General features: G+C 42.6%; 1 protein-coding gene across 1 annotated transcript in view; it reads right to left on the bottom strand.

The window, feature by feature from the left end:
• Positions 1-18,902, bottom strand: part of LOC124283002 (carnitine O-palmitoyltransferase 1, liver isoform-like) — a 44,618-nt gene that overhangs the window by 5,170 nt on the left and 20,546 nt on the right. The window contains 11 exon segments of the mRNA XM_046719033.1: positions 7,865-7,929; positions 9,633-9,658; positions 10,191-10,298; positions 11,808-11,855; positions 12,167-12,246; positions 12,249-12,322; positions 12,718-12,832; positions 13,321-13,405; positions 13,747-13,854; positions 14,201-14,416; positions 14,827-14,928. Of these exon segments, the coding sequence (XP_046574989.1) occupies positions 7,865-7,929; positions 9,633-9,658; positions 10,191-10,298; positions 11,808-11,855; positions 12,167-12,246; positions 12,249-12,322; positions 12,718-12,832; positions 13,321-13,405; positions 13,747-13,854; positions 14,201-14,416; positions 14,827-14,928 (1,027 nt within the window).

The following is an 18,902-nucleotide window of genomic DNA, read 5'->3' as shown; positions in this document are numbered from 1 at the left end:
TACATGTTATAATGTAACCATAAAGCTTAAAATATGATGAAACTTAAGCGAAATATATAATAGCAAAACCCTCTTTTAGAGTTTTGATAGCTAATATACCTATATGATATAAACATAGTACTGCTTAAGATATGAATAAGCTTAAGTTACATATATAATAGCTAAAACTCTGTAGAGTTTGTTAGCTAATACATGTTATAATATAACCATATTGCTTAGAAATATGATGATACTTAAGCCAAATAGCAAAAAACTCTTTAGAGTTTGTTAGCTAATCTACTTATATGATATAAACATAGTACTAAGCTTAAGATATGAATAAGCTTAAGCTACCTATATAATAGCAAAACTCCTTAGAGTTTGTTAGCCAATATATTTTAATAATATGAGTATAGTACTATGCTTAAGGTATAATTAGCTTAAGTTACCTATATAATAGTAAAACTCCGTAGAGTTTGTTAGCTTAATTAACTTAAGCTATGTATAAAATAGCCAAAAACTCTGTAGAGTTTGTTAGCTAATGCATTTATCATGTAACCATAGTATTACTCTTAAGATATGAATAACTTAAGGTAAATATATATAATAACAAACTCTGTAGAGTTGTTAACTTATATATTGTATGATGTAATAATCATAGTACTGTGATGATAAAAGGAACTTAAGTAAATTATATATAGCATGAAGCTATTTAGTATTGTTATAAGATAAGTAAAAATCTGTTAGATTGACTTATCTTCTCCGAGGAACTGTCAGCTGTTGTGCGAGGACCATGGGATCGAATTGGTGTATACCTGAGACGTCCTCGGTGGTGATATCTCTCAGATAATGGTTTGCAACCACCATATCGGATTTCCAGAAATAAACCCTCCATTATTTCAATCACATTTGTGTAGAACAATTGTAGAAGTTAGCGCTATAATATCATGAGTATTAAGCTCATGGAGGGTCGGAATAGGTCCATCCGCATATGCACGTAGTATGACAGTTCTGATCCAAATGGAGATATAGTACATGAGACTTCACTCTGCGTAAGTTGATGATAGAGGAAATAATCTGTTGCATTTTTTCCTCCTGTTTGGTTTGGTGGAGATAAATTTACAGTGCTCTTGCTGGCCATCTTGATAGAATCATCGTATCATGGGGTCCAAGTATGTCATCCAGGCGTGTTCATAAACCTCACTTGTGAGGTGTTGGAGCACTATATTCATATCCCCAGGTTGGGCGTGAAATTTCCGTTTTATTCTCCAAACAGAAGTTTAGTAGGTTTACTAACCATCTAGTTGTGTTAGTCGCTTGATGAAATTCAGCTGTAGTCTGAAACGCTGTGGATTTAGATCCACTTGTATCTTTCGTCTAGGTAATTCGCTGCGAAGTCCTTGACGATGTAGGTGCACAACCAGGTGTGTCTGTCCTCGTTGAACTTTATGTAAAATCGCCTGACTGCCGATCCCTCGTCTTAACTTGACAGGGGAGGTCTCTAACTTGAAGAAAGGCAGTCTAATCATGAATGTTCAGGTTAACTGGACTGTAATGAGGCTTGCTCGTTCACTGATATATAGTTGTCACTTGTGACGTAAGTCTTGAACTGTGAATAGAGATCGACCTCTGTGTAGGTCGTTGTCCCTCGCGGTCCAATCAGAACAAGGCATTTTGATTCTGTATAATACCCGCGCTGTGATGTCACCGGTGTAGCGGGAAAAAACCCACCTTGAATAAATTCTTGTCGTCGTTGATATTAGCATAAACGTCGGTCTTCACCGTAGCTTCCCGAAGTTATCCGAGTGACCACGTGTTTCGAGGGTTAATGGTAATCGCGCGAAAACCTCCGGCGCGAAATATCTCGCTCTGTAATTTTATGCTGGGTAGGTTATTTTCCTGGTTGTCGTGAAAGTAATTTCAGTTTTGAATATAATTCCGACTTCCTTATATATAAGGGTATAAACAACTTGCAAGTTGTGAGCTTGTAGACTGTATACATGAATGTATCGTCATAATTGTAGAATTAACGTTGAACTTGTTGTACATATTTCTTCTCAGAAACTTTGACGATTAAGAGTTATACTCGCTGTAACAAGGCTGCTGTTCAATTTCGATATTGAATTGTCTGCAGATATGCGTAATGGTCACGCATGTAGATAATCGTATCGTCGTCCGGGATTGTATATTAGCAATTTATACGGAATAGTTGATTTCTGTGAAGATCTATGAAATGTCGTTGACTAATAATACAGCGACGTTCTGTGTTGTAAATAGCCTGAGCAATTATCTTCGCGTAGGCTTATAGACGGCATCTGGCATACAGTTGATAATCAACTTATGCGACGTCTTGAACGGACTGACGAGTAGCTATATATGACGAGTGGCTAGTATATGGAAACCTTGGAGGAGACTTCCTCGGTGAACGCCGGAGACTTCGCGAAGTTCTCGAAGTATCCCTTCTAGATCTTCTGGGTGAAGTAGACTTGGAGCCACTTAGCCTTCGCGACCATCGCGAAGGTGTCGAGTCAAAGCCCGATTAGTATATATATATATATATAAATATATATATGAGCGCTTGCTTCGTGAACAGCCTCTGTGTTTAACAGGATGTGGGATCGGCGAAGCGCTTGCCTAAGTAGGGCCGCATGGATCATCTTATCATATTCAGAAGTCGTGTTACGAAGTCTGGTGATAAGTGTCTAATTGATCGTTCTAGATCTATTTAGGCCAGCGAACATACGTCTCGTCATGGATTCAACAGAACCAATATACGATTGTAGTTCTTATACTTGATATCGATGATCAACTTGTCTATGGGTTGATCTTCTCGGAGACTTGTGAGGGGAACGTTGATAGTTTCGCGAAGCTCTTGTATAGTCCCTCGATGTCCTTCTAGATGATGATGATCTGGATTCAGGTGTCCTTCGCGCATGCCTTCGCGAAGCTTCCTCTGCGTCCGGTCCGGGGGGAACGACGATATGACCTTCGCGAAGGCTTCCGTGATGTCTGATGGTCGAGTCCACATCTAGGGATGAAACCGCATAAGGTGATGATCTATCCTGCCTTCGCGAAGTCCTTCGCGAAGGCTGTACATCTAGGTTCTTTCCGCCTTCGCGAAGGCTGTACATCTAGGTCCTTTCCGCCTTCGCGAAGGCCTTCGCGAAGGCTGTACATCTAGGTCCTTCGTCAAGGTGGTCCGTGACTTCCTTCGCGAAGGTGACATCGTCCTGGCTGCTACGTTGACGGGGGGTGCCTCTGGGGTGCTGTCTACGTTGGAGCCTTCGCGAAGGCTCGGACCCTGCTACCGCAGATATTGGTCCTCCATGATGTTCATAATTTGTCGCATCATGTCTTCTGGGATGGTCTGCGACGAGGTCGTCGGTGCTTTATCTGCGGTGTTAATGGAGGGGTCCACCGGAAAATCGTCCGACATCAGTGTAGAGGCATCAGGCTGCATGGTGATCTCTGCTGATGTCGTTGTAGCTGTCACCGGTCGTTTCTTGTGGCGTACGTCGGGGATGATGATCAGCTGATCATCGTAGAGGTCCAGGTCATCGGCTGGAACAATCTCGGTTGAGAAAGTCCTAGTAGACTTCGTTGATTTTCCCTCAGAGGTCGACGCTGCCCTGGGTGTGCGACGTCTGCGTTGAGTGTTGGTAATGATGGGACCCTCAGGACGATCATCGCATATCTGCGTTGGTACATCAGGCTGCATGCTGATCTGTGCCGACATCGGTCAATCTTTGATGTACATCCGGTATGATGACCGGCTGATCATCATACAGGCCCAAACTTCGATGGGAACGGTCTCGGTTGTTGAGATGTAGTAGAAAAACCCTCTAGTCTTCTGCTGCGACGATGGGATGTCTGGGGAAGCAGGATGCTTCTTGGAGATGGCGGACTACGTCCCACACCTCTCCACCACTCTAGCGGAACACCACACGGGAGGGGAGTCGGCCAACAGCAGTAGACTGGCGAGGGGTTCCGGTGTATCAGTCATACTAGACTCTGCATACGCGACCTATCTGCTGTGCGTGCCAAACGCAAAGTAAATATTAATAAAAAGGTAGAATTGGATAAATTAGTACCGCAACTGCAATGTGAATATAATAAACATGGCGCCGTACATCATATTAAAGGCGGATCAGCAGCAGCATAAAAAACGTAATCTGCAATAGTACAGAATTTTCATCAACGTAATCCACTGAAACAAACACGGCGTCCCGTGAATAAACTGTAGAAAAACGACTAAATATCAATATATAATCGTTGAAGGATACTAGCTAAACCTCTATAGATGTCTATACGAGGTAACTAACTAAATATAATTCAAAGGATATAGTGTGTCGGGAGACACAGGCGCTCTCACGTCCAGCTCACTGGGCGAAGAAGGAGAGAGTGAGGCACATGGGTAGAGGTGGCGCCCTCGTTCCCGCGCTTGTGGAAAGGAGGTAACTCGTGGTGAATACTAATTAGTGATTTTAAATTGAAGGGAGCTTCAATTAGGGAGATACAAGTGTTCCACTATGTTCGCAAGAAGAAGAAGACAAGCAAAAAGAGCATGAGTCAGGATAAGGAAAAATAAGACATTTACACTTAATTCTATCGATCTGTTAACAACTTATTCACATTTCATTGATTACCAAATTTATAAATATCTGTAGTCTATCAAAAGGTTTTATATTTCTGTATTGTTGGTATGAAACTGGGATGATGTTAGACAAGTTAGTTATGTGTAAGCACTGACAGTTAGTAACCTTGTTAGTCAGAAACTGATGACTGTGAGTGTTTGAATTATTAATACATAGAACTAGCAATGCAGTGAACATCCATATCAACTGCAGCAAGCTTGACAACACCAATGAGACACATGCACTCAACCCACTTGCCAGTCTGGCAAACATTAAAGCATCATGTGTCACACCAAGTATCTGAGAGGAAGAACGATGTACCATCAGGATTATATTTGTAGTAAGAAAAGGAACATTAATTTTCTTGTTAAGAAGACTTTATCTGATTAGAAAGTTCTTTTACATCCTTGGTCTAGGTGTCCCTTTATGAATAACTAGCCTACAGCTTTGGCTCTCTATAAGTTTCCTATGCGAAATTTGTTACTGTCTTACGTAACTGTTCTTCTAGGGCATGTCCTTGCCTGTCCTGACCTGGTACGGCTAAATATTTCAGCGGTCCTTTCTTATGGTTCACATGATGACTTTGCTTTCAAGCGAAAGATCAATATAACCTTTACTTCACTCAATACGAAATAAGCACATCTTTCCTTTTGATCATAGATCATACATATGAACAGCATACATATACCTGGTAAAGACATTCCAAATTATCCATCTATTAAACTTTTGTTTGCAGTTTACTGAATTTCATTGTTTAACAAGAAAGCTTTATTAGTGAATATTTTGAATACATATTTGAAAGGTTACATTAAACAGGCCTCTTCTTATTATTAAAGGGGCATTGATCCAGAGCGAGTCAACAAATTTATTACATGGTCTAGCTGCCAGGTGGGCAGCACAGGGACTGGGCAGCTGTTTACCTTGGCAGAATATCTTCAACCTAAACATTGAAAGAATAAGAACGGTGGATGCCCATCAGATGCAGTTATTTGAAAATGTCCCCTGTAGTTATAGTCTGATTGTAATAAAGTATTCCAGCAGTGTGAGCTTTTTTGGATTTTCTGATGAGTTGATGGTATGATGACCGTACAAACTGTTCTGTTCAAATCCTCAAAACAGCATCAACCTTTAAGGCAAAAATATATAGGCGTACATTGACTGTTTTCTTTCAATCCTAACATTTTTACCACTGGCAGAAGAAGAAAAACTTCAAATTGTTTTCATTTTTTATCACGATAATGAAGATGGAAACATCAATGGGTACAAAGATGACTTCAATTTCCAATCAATTCCAAGATGAAGTTGTATTTCATTTATGTTGATCAACATAAGGATACGCTCTATACTACCAATTGCGCTTGCAGGTTGCACAGCAGAGATCGAACCCCAGTCAAGAATTCTGGGATATCCTATGGGTAGTCATGGGGGAAAAACAATAACAAAAGCAACAACCAGTCCCGGGGAATTGCTCTGGATCAGTGTCCCCCAGACTGTTACACAGGGACAAAATCACTAGATAGATGCAGACAATGACCAACACAACCAACCATCTGTTGTTTTCACCCTCTTTGACTGATTAAGTAATTCAAAACTAAAAGTATATGCTCCCCATCTGAGAGTAAGGATCAATTTATACTCAAAGGCAAAAGTTATTGTGATTGACTTTTAGATATGTGAATTAACAACAGATATTTATTTTATGAGACTTTTTATTATTGCAAGAAAACTCATTCCACAATAGGATTGCAAATGGTACACTTTAAACTTTTCTGGTGGACACATGCTAATGAGGTCACAGAGAGATGCCGGGCAAAATGAAATTAATCCACCATGAGCATTGATGCATGCTTGACACCTGCGCCCCACAGAGCCAAACATCAAACATCACAAGTCGTCTTGTGGAATGGCATTCCATATCTGTGGGAGCGCCTGGCAGAGCTCCTAAAGCGTGACTGGGGGATTTAGAACATCTCTTCTCCTCTCCTGTCTCCTCTCACATGCTCTCCACCACAGATGTTGTCAGCACCACTGCAGTGGTAGACGTTGGTGATGCAATGTCAAAATTTGACGTCTGGAAGGACATCTAGCATGTATCCTGTGTGCAGCCCGACGTGGGCGAATGGTCCTTGGCGATATCCTGTTGACACCAGGAACACCGGGCTGTCAGTGTGGCTGATTTGGGATCTTTGGTGTGGATGGGTGGTTCAAATCCAACAATCATTACATTGGTTACAGGTGGAGGACCACTTTTGGGGCAGTCTGCAACGACAGTGTTTCGTTGATAACATCTCCACAAGTGGCATATGGTGTTCCTGTGCACGTTAAACTGCTGTGCAACGTTGTGCTGGGGTGTTCCGTTTTCAAGCATCCCAATGGCTCACCATCTTTCATTTTCAGTTAGCCGTAGCATAGAGAAATGCAAGCAGATTCTTCCAAATTTGTGTTTTACGGACCCATCAACATCTAAACAATGATTTGGGTGACAATGATTCAAGGTGTAGAGTCACACTGTTTAAAGGGCACGTTTTATGCCTTTTCTCCACAGACTTCTTGAAAGCATGAAAAACGCATGCAAAACAAAAACTACCGACAGTGCCCTGTTTGGGTCATGAACTATGTGTATTATAAAGAATATTAAAATGCATTATAAAAATGTTCCATTTATATAAACAAATATGTTGATCACAATAACTTTTGCCTTTCAGTATATATAGGGTTACAGTAATATACACTTACAAAAAAAGTAGGGTAACTTCATTTATAATTTACGATTGAAAAAATTGGGAGATAAATCGGAGTCAATCAATGTTGATATGATAATAATGAATGTATTGAGAATGCATCACCAATTACACTTCCTTATGACCATAGTTGTTTGTACAGTAATCGCTCTTGAAAGATTATTGGTGTATGACGTGAAATTTGCATGTGTACGATTTTCATTTTCAAACAAACAAAAAAGCTAGAAAAAACACTAAGAACTGTGTGATGCAAGATGATTGTCAAAATTAATGGTCTACAGTGATTTATCGACCTTCTTGAAAACCATCAAAAATTAAGAGTGGCACCTTATGCACATGTATGGGGCTACAGAGTTGTGCATGTGCATCCCATGCATTGTCATCATATATAAGATGTCTGTCTTTGAAAAGTTTGTTAACGCTTACACTTCCTATCTAAAGTGAAAGTTTAGGTTCCCCTACTTTTTTTTTCAAGAGCATAATAGACACTTAGACATAGAAAGCCATGTTACCCGAGGTTCCAGACTTCCGCCAGCAACATTTCCCACAGCTGACCCATGATGGGTGCATCAGCCCTGTTGTCACGGTTACAAAACGGTCACATTACAAACAGAGGGTTGACAGGTTGAACACACACCGGGTTAGTTCACAGAGGAGTGATTGGGTGGGGAAAGGAACAGACAAACAAATAAGACAATACAACAATAAAAAAAAAGAATACAACATCCATAAGTGAACAAGAACCACAATGCGCATCAAAGCAACTTCATCCAACCACATACAATTTCCAAAATGGCAGAAGCCAGGGACACAGTGACCTTGTCATGTAGATGAGCCATGGGGGACAGACACAGCTGTTAGAGGCTTAAAGATATCTTGGTACATCTCCTACCATGAAGGCAAAGGGGAGCATCAAATGTTTCCCTGTTCAGGCACATCTAAATGAGCAAGGTCACCATGGTCATACCTGTCAGCTGAGCCAGCCAACATGCACCTAGTGAGGTCACAAGCAACCAGCAGACAAGTGATGGAGTGAATACAGATATTGTAAGCAGGTGACAATGGTGATGCCGCTGATGTTAAAAAATTACCCTGCATAATGTACTTCGCCACTGATTGCGTACTCCCACATATGAGCCATGATTGGGGCATCAGCCCTGCAGGAGGAGAAGTCAGTCAGAAGATGCAAGAATACATTAGCTGCTGCTGCTGCTGATGGTGGCACCGACACCAGAAACAATACTTACCAGGTCAATAACTGCCATATCATACTGCTGTATCTCAACAACTATAAGAACCCTTGTTGAGATACACATTGAAGGTCTACTACCATTATTGTGTTACACACATGGGCAGTGTATATGATACATTGGAAGTCTAATAAGCAGCAGAAGACAGTAGGACATAGTTTTCATGTTTCACAAGCATACACTTTCTCAACATGATGACATAGATATGATCAAAATATGCACTAATAGTGCTCACTTGACAGAAGGCACACTCTTTTTCCAGAAAAGTCCAGAAGTCAAGGCATTGTGAATGTTTTGAACACATTTCTTCCAAAGCATCCTCCTTTAATGACATTTATGTCCCATGCCTCCTTTCTGAATCATGTTTATAGGCTGGTATATCCAATTCTAATGGAATGACCAGGACCCTTAATTTCAGTTACTTAAATTACTCATTATTTCTAGTTGGAAACATGGTTGCAATCACAAGACTTCAAAATAATCTGAAAGACAAAGCATTGTCAAACATACTTCATGATCAACCCTCACTGTGACATTGACATTAAACACATATATCACTCAACCTCTTCCTATGATGATAGGAACCAAGTTTCAATTGCTTTGAGAGAGTGTGAACAGTTTTACCGTCCAGATGAAGAACTTACCCTTGACATAACTGATTAATGTCTCAAGAAAATCTCCCGCAACCAAGCATAGATACAAACGATATGATATCCCTGAGACATCCAATCGATTTACACAGTGATGGCAAACACCAACAAAGTCATCAAGTCTGACCAGCTGATCTCCCTTGTTGCCGTTCCACAAACATGGGTTGGTGAGGACCAATTCCAACTCTAAGATGTGCTATCGTGATTTTCAAGATACAAAATCTTCATTCTACTTAGATGACTATCAACAGAAATGTAATAAATTTTATCTACATTATATTTTTTTTTTAAAAATCAAGATTTTTCAGTGGCTACTGCCACTGTACCCATAGTTCTACAGAAACAGTGTTACTACAGCAGAAGGTAGGGGTGACTCACCAGGAATGTTCTGCATTGAAGCCAATCTGCAACAACAAGTAGGATCACATTACTCAGTAGATGTCTTCACTAAAACACTAGATCCATAATGGATAGTGTTGGTACACATTACATGTTTTATCAAAACTACTTCAGTGGGTTTTTTTTTATGTTTCTGTTTTATTCCCCTTGAGTGTGTGAGTGCTAAAGTGTGTGAGTGAGTTTAGTTTAATGCCGCACTCAGCAATATTCCAGCTATATGGCAGCAGTCTGAAAATAATCGAGTCTGGACCAGACAATCCAGTGATCAACAGCAAGAGCATGGATCTACACAATTGGAAAACGATGACATGTGTCAACCAGGTCAGCGAGTCTGACCACCCGATCCCGTTACTCGCTTCTTACGACAAGCATAGGTTACTGAAGATCAATTCTAACCCCAATCTTCACGGGTATATTCTCCTATAATTATAGACAAATTATCAAAACCAAAACACATATGTGAAAAAAGGAGAATTGAATGTTGTGATATCAAAATGGCCAGAACAATGGGTGTGCCCTCCCTCCATTACTACTTACATGTCCATTTGAACACACAACCAGAGTGAAAGACTTGTCAAACCACCGGTCATAGCCTTTTCCATGAAGCATAGCTTTTCCAAACCTGTCCAGACTGGATGGATCATTCTGCAACATACAGATGTTGTTATAGTCAAACAAACCCACCTGTGACAGGCAGGAACAGCTACAAGAAATCTATACTTCACTTCTTTTCAATATTCTTTAGGGATACAGCTGACACACTTATCTTAGGTGATGCAAATAATCATAAAGAGTTGCATCCCTTACTTGGCCAATAATGAATCCAAGGATGATGGGATCAAATCACAGATTTGTCTTATAGTCTTTCATGGTTTCTCATCAGCAAACACTGCTGCATGTGAATGTCAATGTCAAAGAGATGTATCACTTTCCTCCAACATTGATACAATTGACCTACTGTTCAAACTTAATCAGTGTCTCACTATCTTTTTCTTAGACACTTCAAACATGACAATGAACAAATCCTACATATACAGTCGTGCCTAGTGTATCCGGACACTTGTGTTTTTCTTGAAATTGTCCGGATAAACAAATTTTCGGATATCTGAATACGGACCATATGTAAAAAGACATACAAAGAAACGAACATAATAGACCTAAGATGTAATCTTCATTGATAAGACATCAACATAAATATCATCTTGTCAAATAAAGTAGTCAAGTCAGAAACACTTGCGAACATGACTGTACATGCATCTGTCTGTGAAATGCTAGCAACCAATCACGAAACAGTTCTGATGTCATCCATGCATTGCATTGTCAGGGCTCGATTTTGTGCTTTGTTACTTGCACTGGTGCAACCCAATGTAACAAAGTGCAACCCAGTAATTTGTCTAACTTGCACCAGGTGCAAGTCAATTGTTTAGAATTTTATCAACAAAAAATATAACATTTAAGCATAATTATGTCAGCTCATTTTTCTTCTAAACTTTAAATACTTCACTAACATATTTCTTTCATTACATATTGCAATAAGAGCAGTGCAGCTGGAATTTGGCTGGTTGCATGTAGGTTTTTTATCTCAGGTTGCACCTGGTGCAAGTAGGTTACCATCTCTTAAATCGAGCCCTGATTGTTCCTGGACCTAACATAAACTTCCAGATTAAAGTCACTACCAAAACAATGGGGACATCTAGCCTTACCAATCACAACTCCAAATTAACTCAGTGTCACCTTGCTAATTACAGGTAGTTAATCCTCTCACGCTTCAAAGACTGACGATTTCTTTTATATAAGGGCACGCAAAGCCACTCAGTAAAATGCGCGTGTAAACATACTGACAGGTGCTCAGCCATCCGGATATATGAGCAAAAAATGCATATAATTTAGCGTTTTGTATGTGAAAACGACCGTCCGGTTACGGAAACCGGATTTCCAGATAAGTGAGTACTTTAACATTGTGAATTCGTTTTGAGGAATTTTCGTTCGGAAGGCTGAGTTTTCCAGATATCTGAGGTTCGGATAAACGGGGCACGACTGTAAATCCATACGTTTAGCATAGTTGTCTTCGCAGGGATATGCATCATCATAACTCCTCATATCTGGAGAGGAGTCCTACACAATTCCTCATCAACAACACTTAAAACATCTCACCGCTTCATAGCCATGTGGTTCTTCATCCAATGCCACAAAAAAGGCAGCCTGAAAGTAGAGGAAGGATTATATCTTGTTCCACCAGACATTAACAGCACCAACAATTATCCATGTGTGAGCCATGTACACACACTGTTAAAACAAATAGAACATAATATTCCTCTTCTCAAGCGATCAACTAGAGGTGGTGGTTTGCAAGTGAGCATCAGGGATGAGTGGTTCCCAGTACCTGCCACTAGTGCCAGTTCTTTCGGTGTGACACACAAACTCCAAATAAAGATGAACGATTGGTATCTGGCAAGTCTGTAGTCTCACATTTACCAGAATGTATCTAGGGTATTGTATTGTGACACACCTACCTTCTCAATAGCATCCAATGAAGCTTTGTTCTTGCCCTTTGAGAAAAACTCCTTTCTTGCCTTAGCCCAGTTGACCCTCTCCCCGCAGTCAGGGCAGCCAGATGCTCCTCACCATATGATGGCTCAGAGTTGTCATCAAAAATCTTCTGCAGCATTCTGCAGCACAATCTCACCATACAGTTTTTAAAAGCACCAGTCTGTCAAGACTGTGTAAGCATTTAAGCACAATATGTGCTGACGAGAAACAAACCTTTAACCATAGGTTACACACATTTCTGAGGTTATCAAACTTGCTATATGTCACTTAACCTATGATAGTTCATTATGGCAAATTCATTACAGCAGTAATTCCAGTGTCTAGGATAAAACTTTGTGGCATGGGATATTATACAATGTCTTATGTCAAACAGGTGATCAGTTTTACCACTTGGATCTATATCTTTCAAACAAATCAAGATGTCTTATTTGATGGGATGATACCAAACAATTAAATCCAGATATCAAACAAGTCTTCATTTCCTTTATCACAAGCACTATATCATGAAACTTACGATTCAATCTGAATGGGTTTGAGTAGCCTGCCCTTATGCCTGATGTAGACTTTAAAGTATCGGCCACGGTAATACACAGCTATGTGGTTACTGTCCTTGTGATGTACCAAGGTGTCTGCAACACAAATGTCCAGTTAGTCACTTACTGGCAAAACATTAATCTACAAGCATCTGTCTTAAAGTGTTCACAATATCAGAGTGTCATGATATCCATCTTTCATTAAATCATAAAATGTTGCATTATGTGCATCAGTCTCTAAGTCTTTCAGGATCAGTCTCATGAACTGACAATCATATGCTAAAACAGAGTGAGTGAGTGTAGTTTTACGCCGCACTCAGCAATATTCCAGCTATATGGCAGCGGTCTGTAAATAATCGAGTCTGGACCAAACAATCAAGTGATCAACAGCAAGCTAAAACAGAAGGTGGGACAGTAGTGCAAGGGATGATGACGATGATGATGTCGATGAAGACGGGGTGGAGGAGGAGGAGGTTTATCTTGCATTAATTGCATTTATCTCTAATTTGTACAGTGATAACCATTGCACCCTTCCTTTTCGAAAAGATATGTAAGTGTTTTGCAGTCTAAAGCATGAATCTCACCTGTTTCGATGCCAGGAATACGTGTCGTGTTGAACTGCCTCTCGTACTGTGCGGAACACAGTGGAATAGTCTTGTTCAATAAAATCTACAACACAAACAAAAATCTTTGAAACTCTTCACAAAATTGTTTTGACAAAAGCAACAAAATATATACAAATAAAACATGTGACAATGATCACATTCATGGAATGCCAATATTCCATCTGCAATCTATAAGTACAGAAATGATACAATCTCACAATGCCACATGTACATGGATCGAGAAAGATTCCACCCTATATGCCATCTATTTTCCTGATGTGGATCACTAAGAATGTGTTTTGTATTGGCACAACCATTTAGAATCAAACCCAGAGTGGGCATTCATACCCACACACCCCTCATACCCAACATATAAAAGAGTTGATAGCATCAATGGAGAGTTACCGGCATGAGCTCCTCCCTGTCCACCTCACGTCTGTACTGCAGGATGGCGTAGATGATGTTGGCTGCACGTGATACCTGCACACCTGTTGGTTTCTCCAGTACAGCATCCTGGGAAAATTGTATGGAGCATGATCAAGCTTTTAGTGTAAAATGTACTCAGATCATTTATATCACAAAGACTATTTCACAGTAATTTTTTGTGATGATCACACTAACAGTTTCAAAATTTCAAAAAATCTCTCTGTTGGTGGGAGTAAAAACCAAACTGAATTCAACAGCCAGAATTATGATTTCAGGTATTCCGATTAAAGTTTTCCTTTCAGCTATTTTTTACTATTTATTTTAAATAATTCAAATAAAAACTGTGTATTTTTCATTAGTCTTTTGTCATAAGTGCTATATTTCAGGTGCTCATTCATTTACACTATTTAAAAGGAAGTCACACTGGACTTACGATTCCATAGAAGTTGCTGTTGATCATGATAGGTGAACGTCCACGGAGGTAAACATACTGTTCCCACCAGTCAGACACATAGTTTGCAGACCACCATGACTTGAGCAATAGGTAGCGCTGTAGTTTAGTCCCAATTCCATTACGGAACTCCTTCCCCAACTTTTCCATACGAGCATACTTCTCATCATCCAGCAGAGGTTGAACCGACTTCAGGTACTGTAAGGCAACAGTGTCATGTTACATACCATTCAGTAACTGTACTCTTGTGTCTGTTCGGCATCAAAGCAAAGATATTCTGGTGTTGTGAACTGATGGTAATTCTAAAAGATAGTTTAAAAATTAGTAATGTTTGTTGCTTAAATCCACACTTAGCAATATTCCAGCCATATGACTGTAGCCAGTAAATAGCTGAATGATGACCAAACAATCCAGTGAACTATAATATTATCAACTATCCACACAGACAGAACATGACGACATGTAATCAACCATGTCACTGAGTCTGACCATGTGATAGATGTGTCACCAGTATAGGTTGGTGGGAACCACTTGCAACAGAGACTCCCTATTTGGTTAACCTCCTTGGCCAAGATGAATGATGACAGTGACTTCCATGTTAAACTTACCCTTGACAATGTGCCATCCAGAGGTGGGACAAACAACTTTGGCAGAGAACCCTGGTAGCTGTTAAGAAGAGGGTTTCGACCTCCAAACACTCGCACTAGGCCCTGAAACACAACAAGCATAACAAACTTAAACAAGGGTACTTTGCTTTCCTTGCCAACTTAACAAAAGATGCCAAATTTTACTTCTCATCCATAATCATCAAAATACTATTTCTGTTGCATTGAAGGGTGCAACATCAAGCATATGACTGAAAACAGAAGTAACAGCCTATAGCATTTATTATGATTATTGATCTCAAACTATATTGCAAATTTTACAATAAATTTAGCTAAACCTGTAGAGGTTTCCAATTCTTTGAAGAGAATCGGCCTTGGGGTACATATATGCATTTTCTGCGGCTGAAAATGTCATGTGACAGTTGTATCAATGTTTTAATAAAATATTGTACAATAAATAAAAATCTTTTTATTTATTATACGGCCCCCACCATGTGGAGTTACCTCCCTGCTACGCATGCGCAGCCAACCAGGTAAGCACCTAGGCCCGTATCATCATTCCTTCTGCTGAATAAATCAGTGAACAGAATTGCGGGGAGGTGGGTGGCCCTACCCCAAGGATGATTCTCTTCAAAGAATTGGAAACCTCTACAGATTTGGCTAATTCTTTTTCATAGAGATCGTCCTTGGGGTACATATATGCATTAACTCAGACTCCCAAAGACCGGAGGCTAGGAGGAGGGAATTCCATCAAAGTACACATAAATAGCGATCGTTAGGAAGAATGAAACAGACGCCACAACGCTCACCTGTCACGTGTTCCAAAACTTCCGCAAGAGGCATGATGGGAGGGTAACCGACAGGGAGGAAAGTACTGAGACCCGATCTCACAGGTTAAGCAAAGCAATACGCACACTGTGCGAAAGTAAAAAACCCCGCCCACATCGTGAAATCTATTAAAGAGCACTGTAAGGGGGAAAACCAACTCACAACCGACTATAATCTCATGAGAGAAATCGAAAGTAGTTAGATATGATAACAGCGGATATATCAATTATACACAATTGAAAGCAGTGTCAACTGTCCAGATAACCAAGACTCACTAGGTCAGGGTGGCAGGACACTGTACACTGGAGAGAACAGAACGGCCAAAACGTGCACGATCACGAGAATGTGTATCGAGCTGATAGTGCCTGATGAAAGTGCTAGGCCGGCTCCAAATAGCGCCAGAGCATATCTCTTCAATGGGCAGTGCCGATGCAAAAGTCTTTGAAGTGGCCACTGCCCTGACCGAGTGAGCCTTCAACCCCTCAGGGAGAGGCTTGCCCTTAGCCTGATAAGCAGCACAAATGACCGATACAAGCCAGCGTGATAGGGTCTGTTTGCTAGCCGGCATGCCAGCCTTCCCGCCACCGTAACAGCAGAACAGATGGGTACCCGTATGACAGCAGGTCGAACCCAATCCACGCCAGCTAAAAAGCGCTGCATAAGAGGGTGCTGCCCCAGAAGAGCACCATCGACAGGGGTGTGGAAAGTGGAAATAGTGGTGGAGTAGCCACGAATGGTTGAAGCCGCCAAACCTTCTTCCAAACGACCTTGCAGAAACTCCAATACTCAGACTAAATCAGCAGAAAAGGGATCTGCAATCCCCCTATCTGAACACCAGCGCGCATAGGGGGACCACCTATCCTCATATTGAACATTTGTTGAATCCCGCCTGAAGCCAGAATTGTGTCTGGAGGAATTCCGCATGCTTCGAGGCTAGACCAGACAGAGGCCAAGCCACCCACTGAATCCTTGGATTGGGGTGTGGCGCCGTTCTGAGTGAGAATGTCAGAACAGGAGGCTGAGCCAGAAACCTGAAAATTACCGGAAACCAGCTCTGTGATGGCCATAGCGGTGCCAGTAGCACAAGTAGCCAAGCTGGCTGGGTGGACAGCTGGGAGAGGACCCGGGGAATGAGTGGTACAGGCGGAACTCCCACAGCACCTCGCCCGTCCACTCCAGCAGGAAGGCGTCGGAAGCCAACGCCCTCTGGTCCGGTATTCAAGAGCAGAACACGATCGAGCATCCACTCGAGCGGGGCCAGGATCCGGCGAGAGAGAGCGTCTGCTCGCACGTTCTCCAGCCCCGGGAGATAAACAGGAATCACCTGACAGTCGCACTGGTCGCACCAGAGGAGAAATTCCCACGTCTCACGAAGGAGCTCTAGGGACACCGTGCCGCCTTGCTTCAGGACGTATGTCATGGCCATACGGTTGTCCAACTGAAGACAAACCACGTTGCCCTGGACATGCTCCCGGAAGCGCTCGAAAACCAACCGCACAGCTCTCAGTTCTAAGACATTGATGTGAAGGCAGGCTTCGGCTTCGGACCAGAGTCCGGACACCGACAGACTGCCCAGAACACACCCCCAGCCCGTGAGGGACGCATCGGTTTGAGGTGTAAGAGCTGGCGTCGGGATTTCCAAAGGGACCCCCTTGGAGAGATTCCCGACATTGGTCCACCACTGAAGGTGAGGAGACAACCACCCGGGGACTGTGAGACACTTCTCCAGATCCTCCGAGTGAGCCCACAGACTCGCCAAAGCTTGCTGTATTGGGTGCATCCTCAACTGCGCCCGCCACACGACAGAGATAGTTGTCGCCATATGACCCAGTAGACGGAGCCAAGTCCGCGCTGGTGCCTGGGGTTGGGAGAGGAACGAAGACACCATCTCCCATACTCTGGTGACCCGGCTGGGCGACAAAGAGACAAGACCCTTGTGAGTTGTGACCCGCACCCCGAGAAAAACCAAGTCCTGGGTGGGTACCAGGTCGCATTTCTTGAGGTTTATGATCCACCCCAGTCGAACTAGAATTAGAGCGCTGAGCAACCAGTCGTCGAGGTAAGGGTAACAACGCTTTCCTTGTGACCTTGCGAGGGTAGCCGGCAATAACATCAGCTTGGTGAACACCCTGGGGGCAGTGGATATGCCGAAGGGGAGCACCGTGAATTGGTAACACATCCCGTCGTAAGAGAACCGGAGGTACTGCTTGAATGATGGATGAATTGGCACTAGTAGATACGTATCCTTTAGGTCGATTGACATAAGCCGATCGCCGGGCTGAACAGAGGAGATCACTAAGCGAAGTGTCTCTATCTTGAAGGATGGAACCTCTAACATGCGATTCAACCCCTTGCGGTTCGGAAAGAGGAAGTACGTGGAATAAAACCCTGCCTGTTCTTCGCCCGGTGGTATGCGCTCTATTGCGGACTTGTCCAGCAAAGCCTGAACTTCGGCTCGCAGTATACCCTCCTTGACCGGACAGGACGGCACCGGAGTGTGTCTTATGCCGGTGAACTCTGGCGGGCCTCGCTTCCACAGTGGTAGATGACCGACTCTGACGGTGGATAGCACCCAAGTGTTGCTGGTAGCCTTTTCCCACTCTGGTAGGAACAGAGAGAGGCGGCCCCCCACTGGGACATGTGGTAAGAGTAGAGTGAGTGAGTGGTCCCCTGCAGATGAACTGGCTGGGACAGACCCACGGCGACAGCCTGCAGGTTTTACGGGAGGTCGGGGCGGAACCCCGCGACCGCTAAAAAGCTGCTGGGAACCAGACGAAGGGGCCTGCTTCTTGCCCTTACCTTTGTCAGGACGGCTCCTCCTCCTACCTCTACCCAGCGGCGGAAGCCGGCCGGCAGACTCGGACGTAGGCTGTGCCCCAGAGGAAGAACCCGCTACAGAAGTGCGAAAGCGAGAAGCCCGCTGTTGCTCCAACAAGGCCTTAGAGTCCTTGAAGGAGGTAGTTGCTGCAGCAGCCTCCCGTATGACCTGCTGAGCCCCCAGAAACAACGTTGCTCCCAGCTAAAACGGAAGGGCCAGCAAGGTCTGCTGTGTTGTTGCCGAATAACGGGATGTAGACAGCCACAGCTTGCGCATCCCCATGACTGCGCACATCACCGTAGACGCGGCAGTCCGTAAAGAGTCCCGCGTCAGGTGGGCCTGTACTTCGGATAGTTGGCGGAGCAGAACAACATTCGGGGAAACGTCACCAGTGCTCCCTTCTGCCTCCAGAGCCAACCTTTGTATCGAGGAA

The sequence above is a fragment of the Haliotis rubra genome, unplaced genomic scaffold, assembly GCF_003918875.1.
Source record: "Haliotis rubra isolate DU_JTF1 unplaced genomic scaffold, ASM391887v1 Scf109, whole genome shotgun sequence".
Taxonomy (NCBI): domain Eukaryota; kingdom Metazoa; phylum Mollusca; class Gastropoda; order Lepetellida; family Haliotidae; genus Haliotis; species Haliotis rubra.
The sequence above is the reverse complement of the archived record's forward strand: the minus strand, read 5'-3'. Positions and strand labels throughout refer to the sequence as shown.